This window comes from Cetorhinus maximus, chromosome 9 (assembly GCF_964194155.1).
Source record: "Cetorhinus maximus chromosome 9, sCetMax3.hap1.1, whole genome shotgun sequence".
Lineage (NCBI taxonomy): Eukaryota > Metazoa > Chordata > Chondrichthyes > Lamniformes > Cetorhinidae > Cetorhinus > Cetorhinus maximus.
The window spans coordinates 61179413-61203149 of record NC_135887.1 but is presented as its reverse complement, the minus strand read 5'-3'; the positions used below and the strand labels follow the sequence as shown (position 1 = coordinate 61203149).

The following is a 23737-nucleotide window of genomic DNA, read 5'->3' as shown; positions in this document are numbered from 1 at the left end:
AATACCTTTATTAAATGCTCCCTCAGCCTTCTCTGCACTCAAAAGGGCAATCCCAACTTCTCCAGTCTCTCCACATTCCTGAACTCTCATATTCCTGGCACCATTCCTGAAGATCTCTTCACCCTCTCTAAGACTTTGAAAATCTTTCTAAAGTCTGATATTCAGCCTTCTCAACTTCAAAAATGTATGTATGTAAGCCCAGGTCTCAGTTCCTTGTGCCACCTTTTAAAGTTGTACCATTTGGTTCATATTGCCTCTCCTTATCCTCCCTTCCAAACGAATCACTTTCCACTTCTCTGTTAAAGTTCATCTGTAAAGTGTCTGCCCATTTCACTAGTCTGTCTATCCTCCTGAAGTCTGTAGTTCAGTCTTTCATGTCATCTGCAGACTTTGAAGTTATGCCCTTTATACTCAAGTCCAGGTCATTAATATATAGTAATAAAGATCAGTGGTCCTAATATTGACCTGTGGGGAGCTGCTGTATCCTTCCTTCCAATTCTACCACCACCTTCTCAAGGGCAACTCAGGGTGGCCAATAAATGCAGGCCTTGCCAGGGACATTCACATCCCAAGAATGGAAATAAAGTCCAAAAAACGATTATGCACCACCAGTTTCAGCTTTCTAGCCCTTGGTCATGTTCAGATCAACACTGTTGCTGCCCTTTTCATTCCATGGGCATCAATTTGCTAATAAGTCTGGAGTCACAAGGGCTCACCACCACCTTCTCAAGGGCAATTAGGGATGGGCAATAAATGCTGGCCTAGCCACATTCCATGAAAGAATGAAAAGAAAGGGGGCTATTTGGCCCATCAGGTCTATGCTGACTTTCTGTAGAGCAATCCAGTTAGTCCCATTTCCCCTTCTATCCCCATAGCCCTGTAAGTTTATTTCCCTCGGCTGCCCATCCAATTCCCTTTTGAAATCATTGATTATCCCTGCTTCCACCACCCTTGTCATCAGCAAGTTCCAGGTCATTACCACTCACTGTGTAAAAAAAGTGGTGACCAGAACTAGATGCAATACTCTAGTTGTGACCTAACCAGAGCTTTAAACAGGTTCAACATAACTCCCCTGCTTTTGTACTCGATACTTCTTTATGATCCCATATGCTTTGCTGACCACTCTCTCAATATGTCCTGCCACCTGCAAAGTTCAATGCACATGAACCCCCAGGTCCCTCTGTCTCTGCACAATCTTTAGAATTGTGTCATTTAGTCTATATTGCCTCTCCCTAATCCTTCTCCCAAAATGCATCATGTTACAATTCTCTGTATCAAATTCCATCAAATCTGTCCATTCTGCCATCTATACCTAGTTGCCATCGATTGTCAATCATACCTTCAGCTTTGGTATCATTGGAAAATTTTGAAATTTGACCTCATTCCAAAATCCTAGTCATTAATAAATATTAAAAAGTAGTGCTCTGAACCTTAGGGAACACCATTGTCTACCACCCTCCAGCCTGAAAACCAACTATCTACCTTGACTCACTGTTTCCTGTCCTTAAGCCAATTTTTTATCTAATTGGACCCTGACCCTCCTATGGCATGAGCCTATGTGCTAACCAGCCTTTTATGTGGCACTTTGTCAAATGCTGTCTTAAAATCCAAATAGACAACATCCGCCTCATTTCTTTTGTCAACCTTCTCTGTTACTTCAAGACATTCAATTTGATTAGTCAAGCACGATCTGCCTTTTACAAATCTGTGCTGGCTCTCCTTAATTAACTCAAAACTCCTTTCCCAGCACCGATAAACTATATGGCCTGTAGCTGTTGGAATGTCCTTACACCCTTTCTTCAATAAGGGAGTCGCATTTGCCACTCTTCAATCCTCTGGCACCTCCCATATCTAGGGAAGATTAGAATATTGTGACAAGCCCTCTCGCCATCTCCACTCCCACTTCCTTCAGCAACCTGGGATGCCATCCATCCGGACCTGGCTTAGATCCCCTTTCATCCCTTTGTTAGCCCTCTTCCAATTTATGAGATTGTTCCTTGTTCGTCTCCATTACTAACCTAAACTTTATGATATGATGATCACTCTTATCCAAATGTCCCTCTCAGACACTTTGTCCACTTGACCCACCTCATTCTTCAACGGCGGATCCAACAATGCCTCCTTTGTAGTTGGGCCGATAACATACTGGTCAAGAAAGTTCTTCTGAATACATTTCAGAAACTCCTCCCCCTCCTTACCCTTTGCCACCTTTTAAAGTTGTACCATTTGGTTCACATTGCCTCTCCTTATCCTCCCAAACCAATTTGGCAATTTTGGCAATTAAAGTCCCCCAGTATCACCACTGTATAGTTTTTGCACACCTGTGATTTTCCTGCAGATTTGATTCTCTCATTCACCTCACTCTCATTCTCCCTCACGCTCTCTCTCCATCTGTTTGGGGCCATTAGAATATCCCCAGTTGTGTGATCATATCACTTTTGCTTCTCAACTGTAACTAAATAGATTCTGTCCTTTCCCCTCAAAGACATCCCTTCTTTCCAATACTGCAGTGTCTTCTGTAATCAGTATGCCCACTCCAGCTCCTTTTTTCCTTTCCCTGTCTTTTCTGAACACTTTATTTCTTGTATATTAAGTACCCAGTTCTCACTGTTTTTAAGCCATGGTTCTGCTATTTCCGCTACATCATATTACCACATTGCTATGTGTGCTTGTCACTCACCAACCTTATTGATGGGAAGAATATATACCTGGAAGGTGCTAGTCTAGGTGGGTTAAATCAAAAAAGAGATCTGAGTACAAATACATCAATTACCAGAAGTTGCAGCACAGGCTAGCAAGGCTGTAAAAACAAAAACACACACACAGCCAGCACGAGGATTTATTTATGAAGGGATAGAATTGAAAAGTAGAATTAACAAGTTATGCTAAACCTGTTTCCAATATTGGTTAGACCACACAAGAGTACTGCATGTGCAGTTCTGGTAGCCATAATTATAACAAGGATATAGGGGCACCGGAGAGAGCGCAGGGAAGATTTACAAGGATGATCCCAGAAATGTCTGGGTATACACACCACAAAAGGAGGAAGGTGCTGGGTCTGTTTTCCCCTGAAAAAAGAAGGCTGAGGGGTGATCTAATTGAAGTCTTTAAAATTCTGAAAGGTCTTGATATAGTGAATGCAGAGAAAATGTTTCCTCTTGTGGGGAAGAGCAAAACCAGAGTCATTAACATAAGATAGTCACCAAAACATCCAATAGGGAATTCAGAAGAAACTTCTTTACCTAAAGACTGTGGAACTCATTACCACAGGGAATGGTTGAAGTGAGTAGTATGGAAACATTGAAGGGAATAGAGGGTTATAATGATAGATATAGGTGAGAAAAAAGATGGAATGAGGCTCAAGTGGAGTATAAACACTGACATGGATTGGTTGGGCCAAATGGCCTGTTCCTGAGCTTGTGTCTTATATAATCCTATTATTCACCACACTTTGAACATTTACATAACATGCAGGAAAACCTGTCTTTATATTCCTTATTGTCCTTCTTAGTCTGTTCCTATCTAGAATGGTACTACTTCCTTCTCGAGTAACATCCGAAGCCATCACTTCTTTCTGCACCTTATTCCTCTTTTCAACTTCTATTTGATGGTGCTTATCCCCCCTGATAATTTAGTTTAAATCCTCCTCAACCATACTAGTGAACCTCCCAGTGAGGATATTGGTCCCAGTCCTATTGAGGTGCAACCCATCCCTTTTGAATAGGTGTCTCCTGTCCCAGAACTGGTTCCAGTGCCCTAAGAATCTGAAGCCCTCCTTCCTGCACCATATTTCTAGCCATGTATTGGCGACTGAATAGAGTCACAGGTGTCAGCTGATGAACTTTTAACAAAACAATAAAGCATTTATTAAAGAAGAAAAGATGAACTATATTACAATACTCCTTCACCCACAACTTTACCTTTACAGACATGTATAGATTTGTAAGGATAACACAAGCTACAAAAACTATCTAATGTCCACAGTAAGTACACAGTCCAAGTAAACCAATAGGCACCCTGTGGTCAGACACACCATACTCTGAAACCAAGTGATAGATGCCACCTCAACCAGATGCTATGGATCTCTCATCAACTCCCCCCAGACGCGTATCACACCGTGAGCCAACCAGTCTCACTGAACTCCGTCTTTCACATGAGGGTTTCAAATCTCCACTCTCAAAGGAACTGCTTTGGAATCTTATCCCAAATGACACTTTCTCTCAGACACCTTCCACAAGAGTCCACCTCCGGGGTTTCAAACTCTCCTTCCGATGTTCCTCTCCCCTGAATCGCCACGTGCATTCAAGCTTCGCCTTCCCCACACACTCAGATCCCCAGCTTTACCAACAGAACACCACAGCTTCGCATGCCTATAGTTAAGAGTTACAGACCTTTGGCTGTCCCCTTGAATCTTCTGGCTTCTCGCAAGCCTATTTTGTTTCAAGTCTGCATCCTGCAGCTTTCCCCTTTAAAACTTGGAGCCTTCCTTGCTCTGCTCCTCACTCTTAACTTCACTTAACAGGATATTTCCCTGTTCTTTCCCTTTGACGAAAAGGTCTTCTCGGCTCCCTCCTTCTGTTCTTCGGGGAAACCTGCTTCTTGCAGCTCCCTCCTGTCCAGCTTCTCCTAGCTCCTATTTCCAACTTTACAGCATTATCCAACTGAACTTAAACTGCTTTTGGTTTCTATCTGTGTTTGGGCCTCCTGTTGCTAGGCAACAGCCCAGTTTTTTCCACCTTGCGTTTGTTTTAACTTCCCTTCAAGAGCCATAAACCTCATTTTAATCATCTTTTAAAGTGAAACCAAAACTCAGGTTCCCCCCTTTCTTAACACACATACAGAAATACAAATTAAACTTAAAGCTAAAACTCATTCCTAACACCCACAAATACAAATATATCTAGTTCCTAACACTTTATCATGGCACCAGGGGTGCAACACAACATGCTGGACTCATGATGATTTTTACAGAAATGCCTGCCAGTCCCCCTAACTATAAATCGCCTGTAATGGCTACATTTCTACACCCTTCTGTTTCCTCCTCAACAATCCCTTGCCCATTGGTGCCAAGATGTGCACTGCACTCCTTGAAAGTGTCCTCATTCCCAGCAGTCTCTGATGCTGAGTACCACCGTTTTCCCTCATTCACCATTCCCTGAGTTGAGACTGCGCACACCCTAAAGACTCCTACACTACCTGCCTTTTCCTACTCTTCCGGATGGCTGCCCACCTACTATCCTGACTTCTCACTGCCTGTAAAGTGACCACCTCCTGGAATGTAAAATCTAGGAAACTCTCATCGTCCTTGGTGCTCCACAGTGACTTCAGCTGCCCCTCAAGCTCAGAAATCCTGAGACCACACGGTGTCCTGAAGTTCCCACAGGGCACAGGAATGACAAGCGACAGGTCTTGGCGACCCATCCATGATTTCAAAGAAAATCCTCTATTTCATCTTTTATAATCTAGCACCTGGTATAAACTATTATTTTGATTTAATGTCCCTCGATCTGTTCTTTGCTAAAACTCTTATTAATTCACTTGGTTATATTCATCCTGGATGAAATTTTATTCATTAAGCTGAGATATAAATTTAATACAGTACTTTATAGTTTCTTGATGCTAGTTTAAACCGCTGCCCTAGTTCAGAGAAGAATAATATAGTTAGAAACTCACCAACCACGTACTATCCTCTGTCACTCTTTGCTTTTTGCTCCATAGAAAAAAAAAATTCTTTCGAGTTATCAACAGTCACAGATTGCAACTCTTTTGAGTACAATCATAGTTCTTGGTTTCCGGGAGTGGGACATGAACCCACAACCTTCTGATTCAAAGGCGAGGGTGCTGTGGACTGAGCCACAGCTGACACCTCGTCTCCATAGAAGGTGTGCACTCTTTCCTGCAATCTGATTTATCAGTTCCAGCTGCTGTTACCAGGTTTCACTGTCTCCCACTTCTTCACTCTGACTGCTCCTCTTGTAAAGGACCAGAACAGCATCTTTTCCCTATTTGTATTCTGTGTCGTATTCCTCACTCGCCAAATTCCCCGAGTTGAGTATTCTGTCAAAGCTGTATCGTCAAACTGAACTTTGTGCTGCTTACTTCATGCCTAAGCAAAAGCTTCCTGTTTTTATATAAGCTGGAATTCCAAAGGTCTGAGTCAGCCTCTGCTGACCAGGTAACCTGTTCTAACTAGCCATCTAATTATCTCTGCACCTGCAGCTAAGACTGTGAAAGAAACTACAAGTTAAGGTTAAAGTTGAGTTAAAAATCTAATCAAGTTTTGCATTTGCAAAGAGATCAACCCTTAAAATTCCCTTGCTCACCCACCAATTGCTGAGTGCAGTGCCCTGTCGGAGCCGTGCCCTTGCCAATATGTGGTCCTGTGTACAAAGATTGACTACGCTGCCCTCATCAACTCTCTTAATTTGCTTGTCAACGAACTCAACCAGGTGAGCTAGTCATAATTTGCCTTTAACAAATGTGTGCTAATTGTTATTTATTGACCCTTTTTTTTCTAATTGCAAATTACTTTTCTCCCAGATTGATGTCTCTGAAGGTTTTGTCACCTAATGGTAGGCTGACTGGCCTACAGTTGCAGGGCTTATCCCCCTCCCTTTTTAGAAATAGGAGTATAACATTTCCAGTTCTCCTGCCCCCAGCACCATTCTCACCTCTAAGGAGGATTGGAAGATTATGGCCTGAGCCTTCATAATTTCCACCCTTACTTCCCTCAGCAATGTAGGATGCATCCCACCTGTACCATGTGATGTTTCCACTTTGAACAATGCCAGTCTTTTAAATAGCTCCTTTTTTCTGTTTTAATCCTTCCAATTTCTTTACTATCTCTTCTACACCCCCTTTAGTGAAGGCAATTGCAAAGTACTCATTGGCCTGAATTTTATCTTTGGTGTGCGCGTCCGATCGGCGGGCCCGGGAGTGGTCAGAAAATGGACCACTGACCATGATTGGACCCCGACTGCAATTTGGCCAGCCAGCGTGAAATGTGCACTGAAATGCTCAGCGCTGCCGGGGTTGGAGCGGGAAGAGGGCGGGCGATGACATTTCTGCGGGTGTGGGTGAGCGCTGTGAGAAAGCTCTCTAAGGCAGACAGCTGCCTCAGGGAGCTGGAGACCTGAAAAAAGCTAAAATAAAGGTTTAAAAAGCTGAAAAAAAGTGTCCATGCATCTTAATCAATCACCTGAAAATATAGCTGATAAAAATGCTGTCCACAGAAATTTGTTTTTATTATATTTTATCACAGAAATGTTATCCCACCCTTGGATTGGTTGGTGCACGCCCACCTTCAGGTCGTAAAATTCCATCCATTAAATAGTTCAGCCACACTCTGCTTGCATGGGAGAATCCCTAATTGACCCTGTTCTCTCTCGACTACTCTTTTACTGTTTATTAAAGACTTTTGGATTCTCTGTTGTGTTCACTGTTAACTTATTTTCATACACTCTGTGTGCTCCTTTTAATTCCTTTTTCAGTCTTTCCCTGCACTTTTTGTATTCTTTCCTCATTGATTTCCGAACTGATATTTATCATAAGCTTGCTTTTTTTTATGTTTCATTTTAATCTCAATATATTTAATCATCAAAGCATTAGCTTTGGATGCCCTTCCTTTCCCCCTGTCATTGGAATGTGTCTATTCTGTGTGCAGAATATCCCCTCAATTACTGTTTTTCCTGCCAATCTACCTGGACCAAATCCCTTCCTTAAAATTAGTCCTACTCAAAGTTAGGTATTTCTACATGTATGATTTCTTTCTCCTCAACTCTTCTCACAATAACTTAACCTAGTCTTGTGATCTATGTTCCACAAATACTCTCCCATTAAAAGAAGCTCCATTTGCTCTACTTCCTTCCTGGAACTAGATCCAGCAAAATTTCCTTCCTCATTGGCAGGGAATATACTGATCAAGAAAAATGTCTTATACATATTTCAGGAATCCCTCCTCTCCTTTTACCTTTTATTATTACCCCAGTCTATATTAGGATATTGCAGTGCCTCATATGGTTATTGAGCTTTTCTGAGTTATTTTGCCTGCAAGTTTTCCCCTTTGTCATCTTCTCACCATTTGGCAGCCTATAGTATACATCCAGCATTTTTTTTATAAGCTTCTCTAATGATCCTTAATTTTAACCAAGTTGTTTCTGTCCTTGACCCTTCAAGTACGTCATTGTGTGTTTTTACTAATATTGCCACCATACCTCCTCTCCCCCACATTTTTTCCCTTCCCTATCTTTCCCGAATCCATTGTAGCCAGGAATATTGAGTACACAATCATAGAATAATACACCATTGAAGACCCTATGAGGCTGCTCAGGCTCTTTCAAAGAACAATTCGGCTAGTCCTCTGAGCTTCCCCAATATCTTTGCAATATGTTTTGCAAGGATTTATCCAATTCCCCTTTAAAGGCTGCTGTTGAATATGATTCCCATCAGGCAGAATGCTCAATCCTAAGAACTCTCAGCATAAAGATGTTTTTCCTCATGGCGTCTCTGGTTCATTTGCCAATCTTCTCAAATCTGTGCCCCCTCATTGTCAACACTTCAGCCATTGAAGACAATTTCTCCTTATTTACTCTATCTAAACCCTTCATGATTTTAAATGCCTCTATCAAATCCCCTCTTAGCCTGCTTTATTCTAAAGAGACTAACCCTGGCTTCTCCAATCTATCCATGTAGCTATAAACATTCATCCATGGAACCATTCTGGTAAATTGCTTCTGTACCATCCTCATAGCCTTCACACCCCCCTGAAGTGTGATGCCTAGAATTACACGCAGCACTCCAGCCGGGGCCAAAGTAGTGCTTTTTCACATAGGTTTAGTATAACTTCCTGGTTTATGTACTCTGTCTCTCTATTTATACAACAATGTGCTTTATTAACTGCTTTGTTAACCTGTCCTACCATCTTCAAATATTTGTGCACAAATACCCCCAGTGTCTCTGTTCTTGGCCCCATTTATAATTGTACTATAGCTACCATTGTCTCTCCTCCATTCTTATCAAAATGCATTACCTCTCACTTTTCTGTATTGAATTCCATCTGCCAGCTGTCCTTCCATTCTGCCAGCCTGCTTGTCCTCTTGTTCCTCGGTTTCCTACACTTTCAGAATGTCCTACACCTCCAAGCTAAAGTGAGTAATATTTATGAAAAACAGCAGTGGTCCTGGTTCTGAACCCTGGGGAACACCACCTCCTTCCAGTCTGATGAATAACCTTTCACCACAATTGGGTTTTTTAACTTTGTAATTGTGCTGCTACTGCCCCTTTTGTCCCATTAGCTTCAACTTTTACTAACAAACTTAATAATTTCTCCCCTATTTTAAGCCAGCTGTGTGTAATTGGCACTATATCATCATCCCATGTGGCTACTTGTGCCTTCAGCTCACTAATCTAATTTACCATGTTCCAAGCATTAATGCACATTTTAGTCTGCCCCACTGCCTCCTCCTTTCAAAAAAGTTTATTTTGTCCTGTTTGGATTTCATTTTGCTGCTTGCTTGGCACCATCATAAATTGAGAGATAAAATAATGGTGTCTGTGTTCATGGCCCAACAAAATCCAACTTATATTTGATGATCTCCGAAGTAACCCAATGATTCATGGCTTCCTGTTCCACCACCAAATCCTGAGCACAGGCTTGTCTGGAGAGGGTCACTCATCCTACACCCACCTGGCCACAACTGACCAGGTGAGAGCAGAGATTGTTGTTTTCCTTTCACAGCCACAGAGGCCAAAAAGGTCATCTCACTGAATGAGACCGAAACCCTGTTTGCACCAGTAACAGGAGCTGATCTGAGTTCTATGTGATTAGGCTTCACAAAACTCAAAAGTGCATGGGAGCCGAATTAGGCCAGTTACAGTGATAAAACTGCTTGAGTATTGATATCTACACTAACATGCCTCTGAGTTAAAGGGGTGAGGGGCATGAATGAGGCATGAATTTCTGAGGTTAAAGGGCTAAGGGACAGCGCCTGAAATGAATTGCTGGCTTCATCCATTGCATGGAGGATAACCTGATGTTTAATGAGCTGCCCATCATTGTCTCCCCTTGGTAGCTGCACCCTGTCTGAGTATTTGAGTACGAGGTTATGTGGGTTTCAAGCTGAAAAACAGAAGAAATTTTCAACATTGAGGTTGATAGATCTTTAAGAAAATAAGAAATAGGACTGGAAGAGGCCATTGGCCCTTTGGGCCTGCTTCAAAATTCAACAAGATCATGGCTGACCTTCTACTTTGACTACACCTTTTTATTCAGCAAGTGTAATGAGTAGGCCATTCGAGCCTGTATCAGTACTTGGCTATAGATTTGAAGAGTAATAATTTTCAGGACAATGGTGAAAGAGCACAGAAGTGAGACTAATTGGATAGTCTCCTGGCCTCGGACTTGTCAGTCCCAGTCTCTGGATCTCTAGTCCAGTAACATGAGGACACCTGTGTGAAATTCTGAAAGCACTTAATGGCTCAGCTTTCCTGTCAGTTGAGCCACCTTTCAAATTCAATGCTGGTGTCTAACTTCAGTTACTAAAGTGGGTGTCTCTGTTTAATCCTGATCTTCTGTGCAGACTATAACAGACCTAGTATTGTTTCTTTTTAACTAGGCGTGTTTGACCCAGCTTTGATTGGAGACAAGCCCAAGTGGTACGCCCATCAGCTTCAGCCCATTTACTACCGTGTCTACGACAGCAACTCGCAGCTCGCCGAGGCCCTCAACATTCCCATCGAGAAGGACGATGGCTCTGAGCCGACAGATGACAGGTTTGTATGGATGGGGACAGGAGTGTTCCCCCCTGCCCCCGCCCCCACCCTTACTGACTTTGTGTGAAGCCCTGGCGAGGAGGTCAACCCAAGGATTCTATTGACACAAAAGCAAGATCATCAGAAGCTGGAAATCTGAAAACAAAAAGTTGGGTAGTCAGCAAGTCAGGCAGCACCTGTGGTGAAACAGTCTCCTGTCAGTCGAACTTTGGTACTCGGGGTTGGACACCACCCCCCTCCCTGCCCCACCCTATTCAACAATAATTGATAGGATGGTTGTACTCTTGAGAACTAAGATCAGGTGTAGGTCATACCACCCCACCATCCTACTGCATTACTCGATGAGATCATGGCTGAACTCCTACATCAATTCCACTTTCCCACCTATCCCCTTATCCCTTGATTCCTTTAGCATCCAAAAATCTCTCAATCCCAGCCTTGAATATATCCAATGATGGAGCCTTCACAGCTCTACGTGGGAGAGAACTTCAAAGATTCATAACCCTTTGGGGGAAGAAATTTCTCCTCTTCTCAGTTCGAAACGGCCACTCTCTTGTGAGCATTTCCCCGAGCTGAAGACTCTCCAGCCAGGGAAAGCATCCTCTCAGTATTTAGCCTGTTAAACACTAAGAATTTCACATGTTTCGATGAGATGATCTTTCATTCTTCTAAACTCTAGGGAATATAAGCTGCTTGACTCAATCTCCCCTCAATAGGACAGCCCACTCATTCCAGGAATTAATCGAGTTGACCTCTTTTTCTTCGTTGCAATTCCTGAACCACTCAAGCCTATTTTTTATACTTTGCTTCCTACCTGACCTCTTTTATCTATTCACATACTCTTGGTTTCTCCTATGTATCTCTATTTTACTTTGCCTCCTTTTATTGCCTGCTGAGTTTCTTTTTAAAGAGCATCTGACAGTTGATGAGCTCTAAATGTCACTCAGGGTAGGTTTATCCTCTCCTGTCCTTGCTGTGACTCTTCTGCTGGTTGTAAGAATGAAGATGTCGCTGGGCCTGGGCTTCCCCTCAGGCCGGGCTTGGGCATGAGCCGGTGTACGGAGAGCGGCAGCGTCTTCGTGTGATCAGGGTCCAAGCTCCTGTGCAGTTTACAAGTCTGTTTTTGGCGGGGTGGGGGGAGGGGGGGTGGTGTCAGATGCCAGCGCCTGTGTTTGGGAATCTGCTACCATGTGACCACCTCCTCCATTGTGCAATGTGTTGTATTGTCCTGCTACTGGTCAGTAATTGCGGATCTTGAAGTTTTAATGTTAAACAACGTGTTTTAGTGATCAGAATCCAGATATGTACATTGGCTGTCAAGTATATATCTGCAGTTGTTTTAATGCAGGTCAATTAAAGCCTGCAACTGGGTTGGAGGAAGACAAATTTTGCTGGTTGTCTTAAAATGACATGTCGAAATGGCGATAGTCATTTTTTCTCTCCTTTTCATTCTTTAAAACTGGGAGCAAGGGCAGGGTTTGACAATTTACATGAATATAGTGCCTTTATCTTTGGCCTGTGGGATAGAGTGCCCATGCAAAGATGGTGGATCCTTCTTTAACCAGTGCAGGAGCAGTTTGATGGGAGGTTTGCTAGGCCAGCCCAATCCTGCTGGACCAGGAACCAGTACAGTGAGTGATCACAGCTGCTGGATGATTTGGTGGGAGTTAGGACATGGGCAGCAGATTTTTGGATGAACTGATGCCACTTCTGCTGTTAGAATCTCCGGTTCTTCAGGTTCTTCAGAGGTTTTTCTATAGATTTTCCTGTGTGCACAATTTTATATTCATTTCCTTTCCTCCTTCGGTTCTTTTTGAAATGCTCTTCATTTATTGGGTCTCCCCAGGGACTGGAAAATATGAACAAAAACATTGACCGAGTCCCATCTCTCTATGGCTACTGCCTTACTGAGTGTGTCCGACTGTTTTGTTAATGGATTGCCTTGCCTTGTGCTTCCTCTGTCGATGTTACTTCTAACTCTTGTCTCTATTCCAGTGGCAGTGACAGTGTGGAATACAACGATTCCAGCTCCTCGTACTCCTCCCTGGGTGACTTTGTGAGTGAGATGATGAAGTGCGACATCAAAGGGGATACACCCAGTGAGTATCCAGCCTGATTACATTAACGCCCTGTGCATTTGGCACAGAAGGCGGGCGAGCCCTCTGCAGCCTCCTGCCTTAGAGGGGCAACCCTGTCAAGTGCTCTTGGCAATGGCTGTGCTGCTGTGTGTGTTGTGTGTATTGCGCCAATCATCATGCACGGTGCCAGCTGCCAGCCTGCCTCAGGTAAAGGAAGAGATGGTTTGGTGATGGAATTAGAGGAAAGATGATGGCATGTTGGTAATGTCACTGGGCTAGTAATCTAGAGGCCCCAACTTGTGTTCTAGGGGCACGGGTTCAAATCCCGCCAATGGTGTCTGCGAAACGATTGAATTGTTGTAAAACCCCACCTGCTTCACTGCCTTCCTTACCTGGTTTGGCCTACATGGGTTTAACTGCCTTCTGAAATGGCCTAGAACAGACCAACTGGAAATGAGAATGAAGCACCTTGCCCAGCTTTGTGTGTACCTACAACAGAAGGACTAAAGTGGTTCATGAAGGCGGCTTACCACCTCCTTAAGGGTAATTAGGGATGGGCAACAAGTGCTGCCTAGCAAGTGACACTGACATCTCATGAAAAAATACTTTAAAAATTATAGATAAGGATTTGCTAAAATAGTATGTGCTGTGGATAAAGAGATGTACTGTACTTCGATTTTCAGAAGCCATTTGATAAAGTGCCTCATCAAAGTTTATTGTGAAAAATAAAAGCTCGTGGTGTAGTGGGTAACATAATGGCATGGATAGAGGATTGGCTAGCTAACAGGAAGCAGAGAGTAAGCATAAATGTGCCTTTATCTGGTTGGCAGGATGTGACGAGTGGTGTGCCACAGGGATCAGTGCTGGGGCCTCAACTCTTTACAATTTATATAAATGATTTGGATGAAGGGACTGATGATATGGTCGCTAAATTTGCTGATGACACAAAGATAGGTAGGAAAGTAAGTTGTGAAGAAGATATAAGGAGGCTACAAAGGGATATAGATAGGTTAAGTGAGTGGGCAAAGATCTGGCAAATGGAGCATTATGTGGGAAAATGTAAAATTGTCCATGTTGGCAGGAAGGATAAAAAAGAAACTTAATATCTAAATGGTGAGAGATTGCAGAGCCCTGAGATTCAGAGGAAACTGGGTGCCTGAGTCTCAAAAGGTTAGGATGCAGGTACAGCAAGTAATTAGCAAAGCTGAGAGAATGTTATCGTTTATTGTGAGGGGAATTGAATATAAAAGCAGGGAGGTTATGCTTCATTTGTACAGGGCACCAGTGAGATCACATCTGGAATACTGTGTACACTATTGCTCTCCTTATTTAAGGAAGGATGTAAATACATTTGAAGCAGCTCAGAGAAGGTTTACCAGACTAATACCTGGAATGGGTGGGTTGCCTTGCGAGGAAAAGCTAAACAGGCTAAGCTTTTGTCCACTGGAGTTTAGAAGAGTAAGAGGCAACTTGATTGAAACCTTTTAAGATCCTGAGGGGTCTTGACAGGGTGGATGTGGAGAGGATGTTTCCTCTTGTGGGAGAATTTAAAATGAGGGGCCACTGTGTAAAAATAAGGGGCCACCCATTTAAGACAGAGATGAGAATTTTTTTTCTCAGAGGCTTGAGTGTCTTTGGAACTCTCTTCCTCAAGAGGTGGTTGAGGCAGAGTCTTTGAATATTTTTAAGGCAGAGGTAGATAGATTCTTGATAAGCAAGGAGATGAAATGTTATTGGGGATAGGCAGGAATATGGAGTTGAGGTTATAATCAGATCAGCAGGCTTGAGCAACCAAGTGGCCTACTCCTCCTAATTTGTATGTTCGTATGAAAGTTACTTGGGTCAATTATTCACTGTGGCAACAGCCTCCTAAGTTTAAAAAAAGGATGGTGATGGTAAGAAGGGAAGTCAGGAGAAAGCTGCTCACCCAAATGGGGATCACCTTATGTGATTATTTACCATAAACAGCTATATCAGTGGACGTGGGAAATGGGTCAAGAAATAATTAGAGCGTGTTACTATTATGATGAGCAGGTGGATAAAGGGGAACCAGTGGATGTCATGTATTAGGATTTCCAAAAGAGATTTGATAATGTGCCACATATAAGATTATTGCACAAAATGGTGTTGATTATTGCCCATGGTGTTGGGGGTGATGTGTTAACATAAATTGAGGATTGGCTAACTAACAAGAAACAGGGTCAGGACATATGGGTAATTTTCAGATTGGCAAACTGTAACTCAGGATCAGTGCTGTGCCCTTAACTATTTACAAGCTATATCAATGACTTGGATGAAGGGACCGAATGTATGGGAGCTGAATTTACTGATGACACAAAGATAGGTAGGAAAATAAGTTGCCGAGGACACCGCATGACAACTGCAAGAGAAATACAAGGGACAGCACCAACCCTTATACATAGCCGCCTTTGACCTCACAAAAGCCTTCGACACTGTCAACCACAAAGGGTTATGGAGTATCCATATCTGTTGTTGTCTGGCGCACTGACCTCTACCTCGCGGAGGCTGAGTGTCAACTCGCAGACACTTCCTCCTACTTCTCCCTGGACCATGACCCCACCACTGAACATCAAGCCATTGTTTCCAGAACTGTCACTGACCTCATCTCCTCTGGAGATCTTCCTCCCACAGCTTTCAACCTGATAGTCGCTCAACCTCGGACGGCCCGCTTCTACCTCCTCTCGTTATCTTGACTCCCTTCTCTCTCCCCTTGTCCAGTCCCTTCCCACCTACATCCGTGATTCCTCTGACACCTTACGTCACATCAACAATTTCCAGTTCCCTGGCCCCAACCGCTTCCTCCTCACCATGGACATCCAATCCCTCTACACCTCCATCCCACACCAGGATGGTCTGAGGGCCCTTAGCTTCTTCCTTGAACAGAGGCCCGAACAATCCCCATCCACCACTACTCTCCTCCGTCTGGCTGAACTTGTTCTCACACTGAACAATTTCTCCTTTAACTCCTCTCACTTCCTCCAAATAAAAGGTGTGGCTATGGGTACCCGCATGGGCCCCAGCTATGCCTGTCTCTTTATGGGGTATGTGGAACATTCCTTGTTCCAGTCCTACTCCGGCCCCCTTCCACAACTCTTTCTCCGGTACATCGATGATTACTTCGGTGCTGCTTCATGCTCTCGTCGGGACCTGGAAAAATTTATTAATTTTGCTTGCAATCTCCACCCCTCCATCATTTTCACATGGTCCATCTCTGACACTTCCCTTCCCTTCCTTGACCTCTCTGTCTCAATTTCTGATGATAGACTGTCCACCAATATCCATTACAAGCCTACCGACTCCCACAGCTACCTCGACTACAGCTCCTCACACCCCGCTTCCTGTAAGGACTCCATCCCATTCTCTCAGTTCCTTCGCCTCCGTCGCATCTGTTCTGATGATGCTACCTTCAAAAACAGTTCCTCTGACATGTCCTGCTTCTTCCTTAGCCAAGGTTTTCCACCCACGGTCGTTGACAGGGCCCTCAACCGTGTCCGGCCCATCTCCCGCGCATCCGCCCTCATGCCTTCTCCTCCCTCCCAGAAACATGATAGGGTCCCCCTTGTCCTCACTTATCACCCCACCAGCCTCCGCATTCAAAGGATCATCCTCCGCCATTTCCGCCAACTCCAGCATGATGCCACCACCAAAGACATTTTCCCTTCCCCCCCGGCAGCATTCCATAGGGATCGTTCCCTCCGGGACACCCTGGTCCACTCCTCCATCACCCCCTACTCCTCAACCCCCACCTATGGCACCTCCCCATGCCGACGCAGAAGATGCAACACCTGCCCCTTCACTTCCTCTCTCCTCACCGTCCAAGGGCCCAAACACTCCTCTCAAGTGAAGCGGCATTTCACTTGCATTTCCCCTAACTTAGTCTACTGCATTCGTTGCTCCTAATGCGGTCTCCTCTACATTGGAGAGACCAAGCGCAAACTCGACGACCGCTTTGCAGAACACCTGCGGTCTGTCCGCAAGAAAGACCCAAACCTCCCTGTGGCTTGCCATTTTAACACTCCACCCTGCTCTCTTGCCCACATGTCTGTCCTTGGCTTGCTGCATTGTTCCAGTGAAGCCCAACGCAAACTGGAGGAACAGCACCTCATCTTCCGACTAGGCACTTTACAGCCTTCCGGGTTGAATATTGAATTCAACAACTTTAGATCTTAAACTCCCTCCCCCCATCCCCACCCCGTTTCTTCCCCCTCCCTTTTGTTTTTTTCAATAATTTATATAGATTTTTCTTTTCCCACCTATTTCCATTATTTTAAAATCTACAACTAATACCTTGTCAGTCTTTCCACCCCACCCCCACTAGAGCTGTACCTTGAGTGTCCTGCCATCCATTCTTAATTAGCACATTTTCTTAGATAATATCACCACCTTCAACACCTCTTTGATCCTTTTGTCTGTGACATCTTTTGATTATCTGCTCCTATCACTGCTTGCTTGTCCCTACAACCAGCCCCTCCCACCCCCCCCCCACTCAACTTCTCTCCCCCCGCCCCCCCCTCTTAAACCAGCTTATATTTCACCCCTCTCCTAACTATACTCAGTTCTGTTGAAGGGTCGTGAGGACTTGAAACGTCGACTCTTTTCTTCTCCACCGATGCTGCCAGACCTGCTGACTTTTTCCAGGTAATTTTGTTTTTGTTTTGGATTTCCAGCATCCGCAGTAGTTTTTTGTTTTTATGGAGTATCCTCCTCCGTCTTGGCCGAAAAGTTTGTCACCATCCTCTGCCTGCTCCACGATGACTTGCAAGCTATGATCCTGACCAACGGATCCACCACAGACCCAATCCATGTTCGGACCGGGGTCAAGCAACGCCGTGTCATCGCACTGACGCTCTTCTTGCTTCTCGATCTTCCTTGCCGCAATGCTCCATCTCACCCTCAGCACGCTTCCCACTGGAGTGGAGCTAAACTACAGAACAAACGGTAACCTGTTCAACCTCTGCCGCCTGCAGGCCAAATCCAAGGTCGTCCCGTCCTCTGTCATTGAACTACAGCGTGCAGATGATGCTCGCGTCTGCGCACACCCGGAGACCGCGATCCAGGCCATCGTCAAGCCATCACCGAGGAGTAAGAGAGCATGGGCCTTACACTAAACATCCGTAAGACAAAGGTCCTCGACTAACCTGCACCCCCCCCCCCCCGCCCTCGCCAACCCCTCCACATCGCGCTGCCCCCGGTTATCAAAATCCATGACGAGGCCATGACAACGTGGACCACTTTCCATACCTTGGGAGCTGACTGTCAACAAGGGCAGACATTGAAGATGAGCTTCAGTGTGCCAACGCACATTGGCTGCCTAAGGAAGAGAGTGTTTGAAGACCAGGACCTCAAACCAGCACCAAGCTCATGGTTTACAGGGCAGTAGTGATACCTGCCCTCCTTTATGGCTCAGAGATGTGGACTATGTACAGCAGGCACCTCAAAACTCTGGAGAAGTACCACCAGCATTGTCTCCACAAGATTCTGCAAATCCATTGGCAAGATAGGCGCACCAACATCAATGTTCTCACTCAGGCCAACATCCCCATCACTGAAGCATTGACCACGCTCAATCAGCTCCGCTGGGTGGGCCACATCGTTCTCATGCTTGACACGAGACTCCCGAAACAAGCACTCTACTTGGAGCTTCGACATGGCAGGTGAGCCCCAGGAGGGCAGAGGAAACACTTCAAGGGCACCCTTGAAGCCTCCTTGAAAAGGTGTAACATCTCCATCGATATCTTCTGTCAAATTTCTTCTGTCAGCAGGTTGTGGATATCTGTAATTTTTGAGCCGGAGCGGAGGCTCCAGGCGTAGTATGGTTTACTCCTATTTCTTATGTTCTGGAGAAAGTGGTATTTGAGGGAACAAAAACAAAAATAGCTGGAAAAACTCAGCAGGTCTGACAGCATCTGCAGAGAGGAATACAGTTAACGTTTCGAGTCCGTCATCAGACTTCATCAGAACTAAAGAAATACAGAAATGAGGTGAAATATAAGCTGTTTGAGGGGGTGGGACAGGTGGAGCTGGATAGAGGGCCAATTATAGGTGGAGGCAAAAGAGAGATTGCCAAAGATATCATAGACAAAAGGACAAAGGGGTGTTGACAGTGGTGATATGATCCAAGGAATGTGCTAATGGGGACATTAAGGGTAGAAAGCAGGACAAACAAGTGGCAGATGGCCTTAGTGTGGGTGGGGTGGGGGGAAGGGATCAAAATGGGCTGAAAGGTGGAAATAAAATGATAGATCAAAATAAATTTTAAAATAGGTGGGAAAAGAAAAATATATTAAAAAATCATAAATTATTGGGAAAAGGGGGACCAGAAAGGGGGTGGGGATGGAGGAGAGAGTTCATGATCTGAAGTTGTTGAACTCAATATTAAGTCCAGAAGGCTGCAGAGTGCCTAGTCGGAAAATGAGGTGCTGTTCCTCCAGTTAGTGTTGAGCTTCACTGGAACATTGCAGCAGGCCAAGGACGGACGTGTGGGCATGAGAGCAGGATGGTGTGTTGAAATGGCAAGCGACAGGGAGGTCCGGGTCATGCTTGCGGACAAGACCGAAGGTGTTCCGCAAAGCGGTCACCCAGTCTGCGTTTGGTGTCTCCAATGTATAGGGGACTGCATTGGGAGCAATGAATGCCGTAGACTAAACTGAGAGAAGTGCAAATGAAATGCTGCTTTCACTTGAAAGGAGTGTTTGGGCCCTTGGATGGTGAGGAAGGGGGAAGTAAAGGGGCAGGTGTTGCACCTTCTGCGGTTGCATGGGAAGGTGCCATGGGAGGGGGTTGAGGTGTAGGGGGTGGTGGAGGAGTGGACCAGGGTGTCCCGGAGGGAACGATCCCTGCGGAATGCCGCCAGGAGTTGAAGAGAAGATGTGTTTGGTGGTGGCATCATGCTGGAGTTGGCGGAAATGGCGGAGGATGATCCTTTGAACGCCGAGGCTGGTGGGGTGATAGGTGAGGACAAGGGGGACACTATCATGTTTCTGGGAGGGAGAGGAAGGTGTGAGGGAGGATGCGCGGGAGATGGGCCGGACACGGTTGAGGGCCCTGTCAACCACTGTGGGTGGAAAACCTCGGTTGAGGAAGAAGGAAGAAATGTCAGAGGAACTGTTTTTGAAGGTAGCATCATCAGAACAGATGCGACAGAGGCGAAGGAACTGAGAGAATGGGATGGAGTCCTTACAGGAAGTGGGGTTTGAGGAGCTGTAGTCGAGGTAGCTGTGGGAGTCGGTAGGCTTGTAATGAATATTGGTGGACAGTCTATCACCAGAAATTGAGACAGAGAGGTCAAGGAAGGGAAGGGAAGTGTCAGAGATGAACCATGTGAAAATGATGGAGGGGTGGAAATTGGAAGCAAAATTAATAAATTTTTTCCAGGGATTTGGAGAGAAGGTGATTCAGTAGTGTTCAAGGAGATTGGGTTTACAGGTTAAAATAGCAAGTGCTGGAAAAGCTAGCAGGTCTGCAGCATCTGTGCAGAGGGAAACAGTTAATGTTTTGAGTTGAATATGGCCCTGCAGAAGATTCTGAGGAAGAGTCATATTGAATTTGAAACGTTAACTCTGTTTCTCTCTCTGAGTTTTGCCAGCATTTTCTGTTTTTATTTCAGATTTCCAGCACCTACAGTATTTTGCTTTTATTTGGGTATAGGGGTATTCAGAGGGGAGGAGGTGGGGGTGGGGGGGCTGCGGTTTGTGGGGAGAAGGTGGGTGTCGAGGAGTTGGGGGTACTAAGTGGGGTGCCCTGAGGTGGGGCTGATATGAATGATTGATCAACATTTCATAACCTCACAGTCAGTTGTTTCTCTAGTCAGATTCTTTCACAGTTTTACAGTCGGGGGGCATGATGTAGAGTGAAAAGTCAATGTGAGATGTTACAGTAGGAGGTCCATGAATGTAGTGTCTGTATTTCAACATAATGCTGTCATTATAGATGTTGATCCTCCAACCCATGCCGCCCTTGGTGATCCTAGTGAGATAGAGTTCCAGGGATTTCAGAAATATCGGGATGACCTGGATGATCAGGGGCTGGACAGTGAAAATTCCCTGGAGAACAATGCTCTTCGATCTAGCTCGAGTACGACGGCCAGCAGTAGTCCCAGCACAGTCATACAGGGCACCAACCATGTAAGTCTGCTCTGTGGGGTCCATTTGCTTTTGCTGTACTGACGACGTTCCTCTACCATCTCCAGTACCCTTCCCAGCCCAGCTTGTAGCTTCCACCATTCCCACTTGGCTGTTGTTCATTGCTAACCTCCCCGCGCTGCACTGGCCTCAGCCCCTCCTCCCCCGCGCTGCGCTGGCCTCGGCGCCGCCCCCACCCACGCGCTGCCCCCACCCCCGCGCTGCGCTGACCTCGGCGCCCCCCCCACCCCCCCCCCACCCCCAAGAGCGGCTGGAGGGTGGGGAGGGGGCACGATTGGCGATGAGTCTGTGTTGGAGGGGGGCTGGAGGGTGGATGCACTGTTGGCCGAGTCTGGGTGGGGCTGCGGCGCGTGGTCGGCCCTGGGTTTGGGTGGGGTGGTCGGCCCTGTGGCTGACAACAGTGACTGACTACCTCTGGTCCGGCAGGAATCCATCGATTTGGCAGAGGCAGATGAGAAGACATTGACTTTCCACAACCACATCTCAGCCGCGTCAATCCAGGCCTTTGCCAAAGCTAATTTGGAGCGTCGGGAGAATGATGGGATGTTGGAGGGGACAGGCCGCCAGTGTGACTATGACAACCCATACTTTGAGCCTCAGTATGGCTTCCCTGCTGAGGAGGACGAGGAAGAACAAGGGGAAAGTTACACTCCCAACTTTGCTCAGAACATCAACAACAGGTGAGATTGGGGCCTGACAGCAATAAACATTAACAACCACAAAATTACTCACCTAAGTCTTCCCCTGTGATCATCGGGATGGGTGGAGCTGTAGAGCGTAATTGGGTGGGGTAAAGTTTGTTTAGGGTGCTGTGTCTCTCGGTGAGGTTTGTTTAGAGTGCTGTGACTCTCGGTGAGGTTTGTTTAGGTTGCTGTGACTGTCGGTGAGGTTTGTTTAGGGTGTTGTGACTCTCGGTGAGGTTTGTTTAGGGTGCTGTGACTCTCGGTGAGGTTTGTTTAGGGTGCTGTGACTCTCGGTGAGGTTTGTTTAGGGTGCTGTGACTGTCGGTGAGGTTTGTTTAGGGCGCTGTGACTCTCGGTGAGGTTTGTTTAGGGTGCTGTGACTCTCGGTGAGGTTTGTTTAGGGTGCTGTAACTCTCAATGAGGCTGGGTTTAGAGAGCTGTGACCTTCTGAGGTTTCTTTAGGGAACTGTGACTCTTGGTGAGGTTTGGTAAGGGTGCTGTGACTCTCGGTGAGGTTTCTTTAGGGTGATGTGACTCTCGGTGAGGTTTGTTTAGGGTGCTGTGACCCTCTCTGAGGTTTCTTTAGGGAACTGTGACTCTTGGTGAGGTTTGGTAAGGGTGCTGTGACTCTTGGTGAGGTTTGTTTAGGGAGCTGTGACTCTCGGTGAGGTTTGTTTAGGGAGCTGTGACTCTCGGTGATGTTTGCTTAGGGTGCTGTGACTCTCGGTGACGTTTGTTTAGGGTGCTGTGACTCTCGCTGACGTTTGTTTAGGGTGCTTTGACTCTTGGTGAGGTTTGTTTAGGGAGCTGTGAATCTCGGTGAGGTTTGTTTAGGGTGCTGTGACTCTCGGTGATGTTTGCTTAGGGTGCTGTGACTCTCGGTGAGGTTTGTTTAGGGAACCGTGACTGGGAGCTTTGTTTAGGGTGCTGTGACTCTCGGTGAGGTTTGTTTAGGATGCTGTGACTCTCGGTGAGGTTTGTTTAGGGTGCTGTGACTCTCGGTGAGCTTAGTTTAGGGTGCTGTGACTCTCGGTGAAGTTTGTTTAGGGTGCTGTGACTCTCGGTGAAGTTTGTTTAGGGTGCTGTGACTCTCGGTGAGGTTTGTTTAGGGTGCTGTGACTCTCGGTGAGCTTTGTTTAGGGTGCTGTGACTCTCGGTGAGGATTGTTTAGGGTGCTGTGACTCTCGGTGAGGTTTGTTTAGGGTGCTGTGACACTCGGTGAGGTTTGTTTAGGGTGCTGTGACTCTCGGTGAGGTTTGTTTATGGTGCTGTGACTCTCGGTGAGGTTTATTAAGAGTGCTGTGTCTCTCGGTGAGTTTTGTTTAGATTGCTGTGTCTCTCGGTGAGGTTTGTTTAGGTTGCTGTGACTCTCGGTGAGGTTTGTTTAGGGTGCTGTGACTCTCGGTGAGGTTTGTTTAGGGTGCTTTGACTCTCGGTGAGGTTTGTTTAGGGTGCTGTGACTCTCGGTGAGGTTTGTTTAGGGTGCTATGTCTCTCGGTGAGGTTTATTTAGGTTGCTGTGACTGTCGGTGAGGTTTGTTTAGGGTGCTGTGACTGTCGGTGAGGTTTGTTTAGGGTGCTGTTACTCTCGGTGAGGTTTGTTTAGGGAGCTGTGACTCTCGGTGAGGTTTGTTTAGGGTGTTGTGACGCACGGTGAGGTTTTTTTAGGGTGCTGTGACTCTCGGTGAGGTTTGTTTAGGGAGCTGTGACTCTCGGTGAGGTTTGTTTAGGGAGCTGTGACTCTCGATGAGGTTTGTTTAGGGTGCTGTGACTCTCGGTGAGGTTTGTTTAGGTTGCTGTGACTCTTGGTGAGAATTGTTAAGGGTGCTGTGACTCTCGGTGAGGTTTGTTTAGGGTGCTGTGACACTCGGTGAGGTTTGTTTAGGGTTCTGTGACTCTCGGTGAGGTTTGTTTACGGTGCTGTGACTCTCGGTGAGGTTTATTAAGAGTGCTGTGACTCTCGGTGAGGTTTGTTTAGGGTGCTTTGACTCACGGTGAGGTTTGTTTATGGTGCTTTGACTCTCGGTGAGGTTTATTTAGGGTGC

At 45.7% G+C, this 23737-nt stretch overlaps 1 protein-coding gene across 6 annotated transcripts in view; it reads left to right on the top strand.

Annotated features, from left to right (window-relative positions):
• madd (MAP-kinase activating death domain) overlaps positions 1-23737 on the top strand; it is a 262082-nt gene that overhangs the window by 51881 nt on the left and 186464 nt on the right. For all 6 annotated transcript variants that reach the window (XM_078548799.1, XM_078548797.1, XM_078548801.1 and 3 more), the window contains 4 exons: positions 10614-10770; positions 12766-12869; positions 20799-20992; positions 21437-21690. In XM_078548799.1, coding sequence (XP_078404925.1) covers positions 10614-10770; positions 12766-12869; positions 20799-20992; positions 21437-21690 — 709 coding nt within the window. The remainder of the gene's footprint in view (positions 1-10613; positions 10771-12765; positions 12870-20798; positions 20993-21436; positions 21691-23737) is intronic.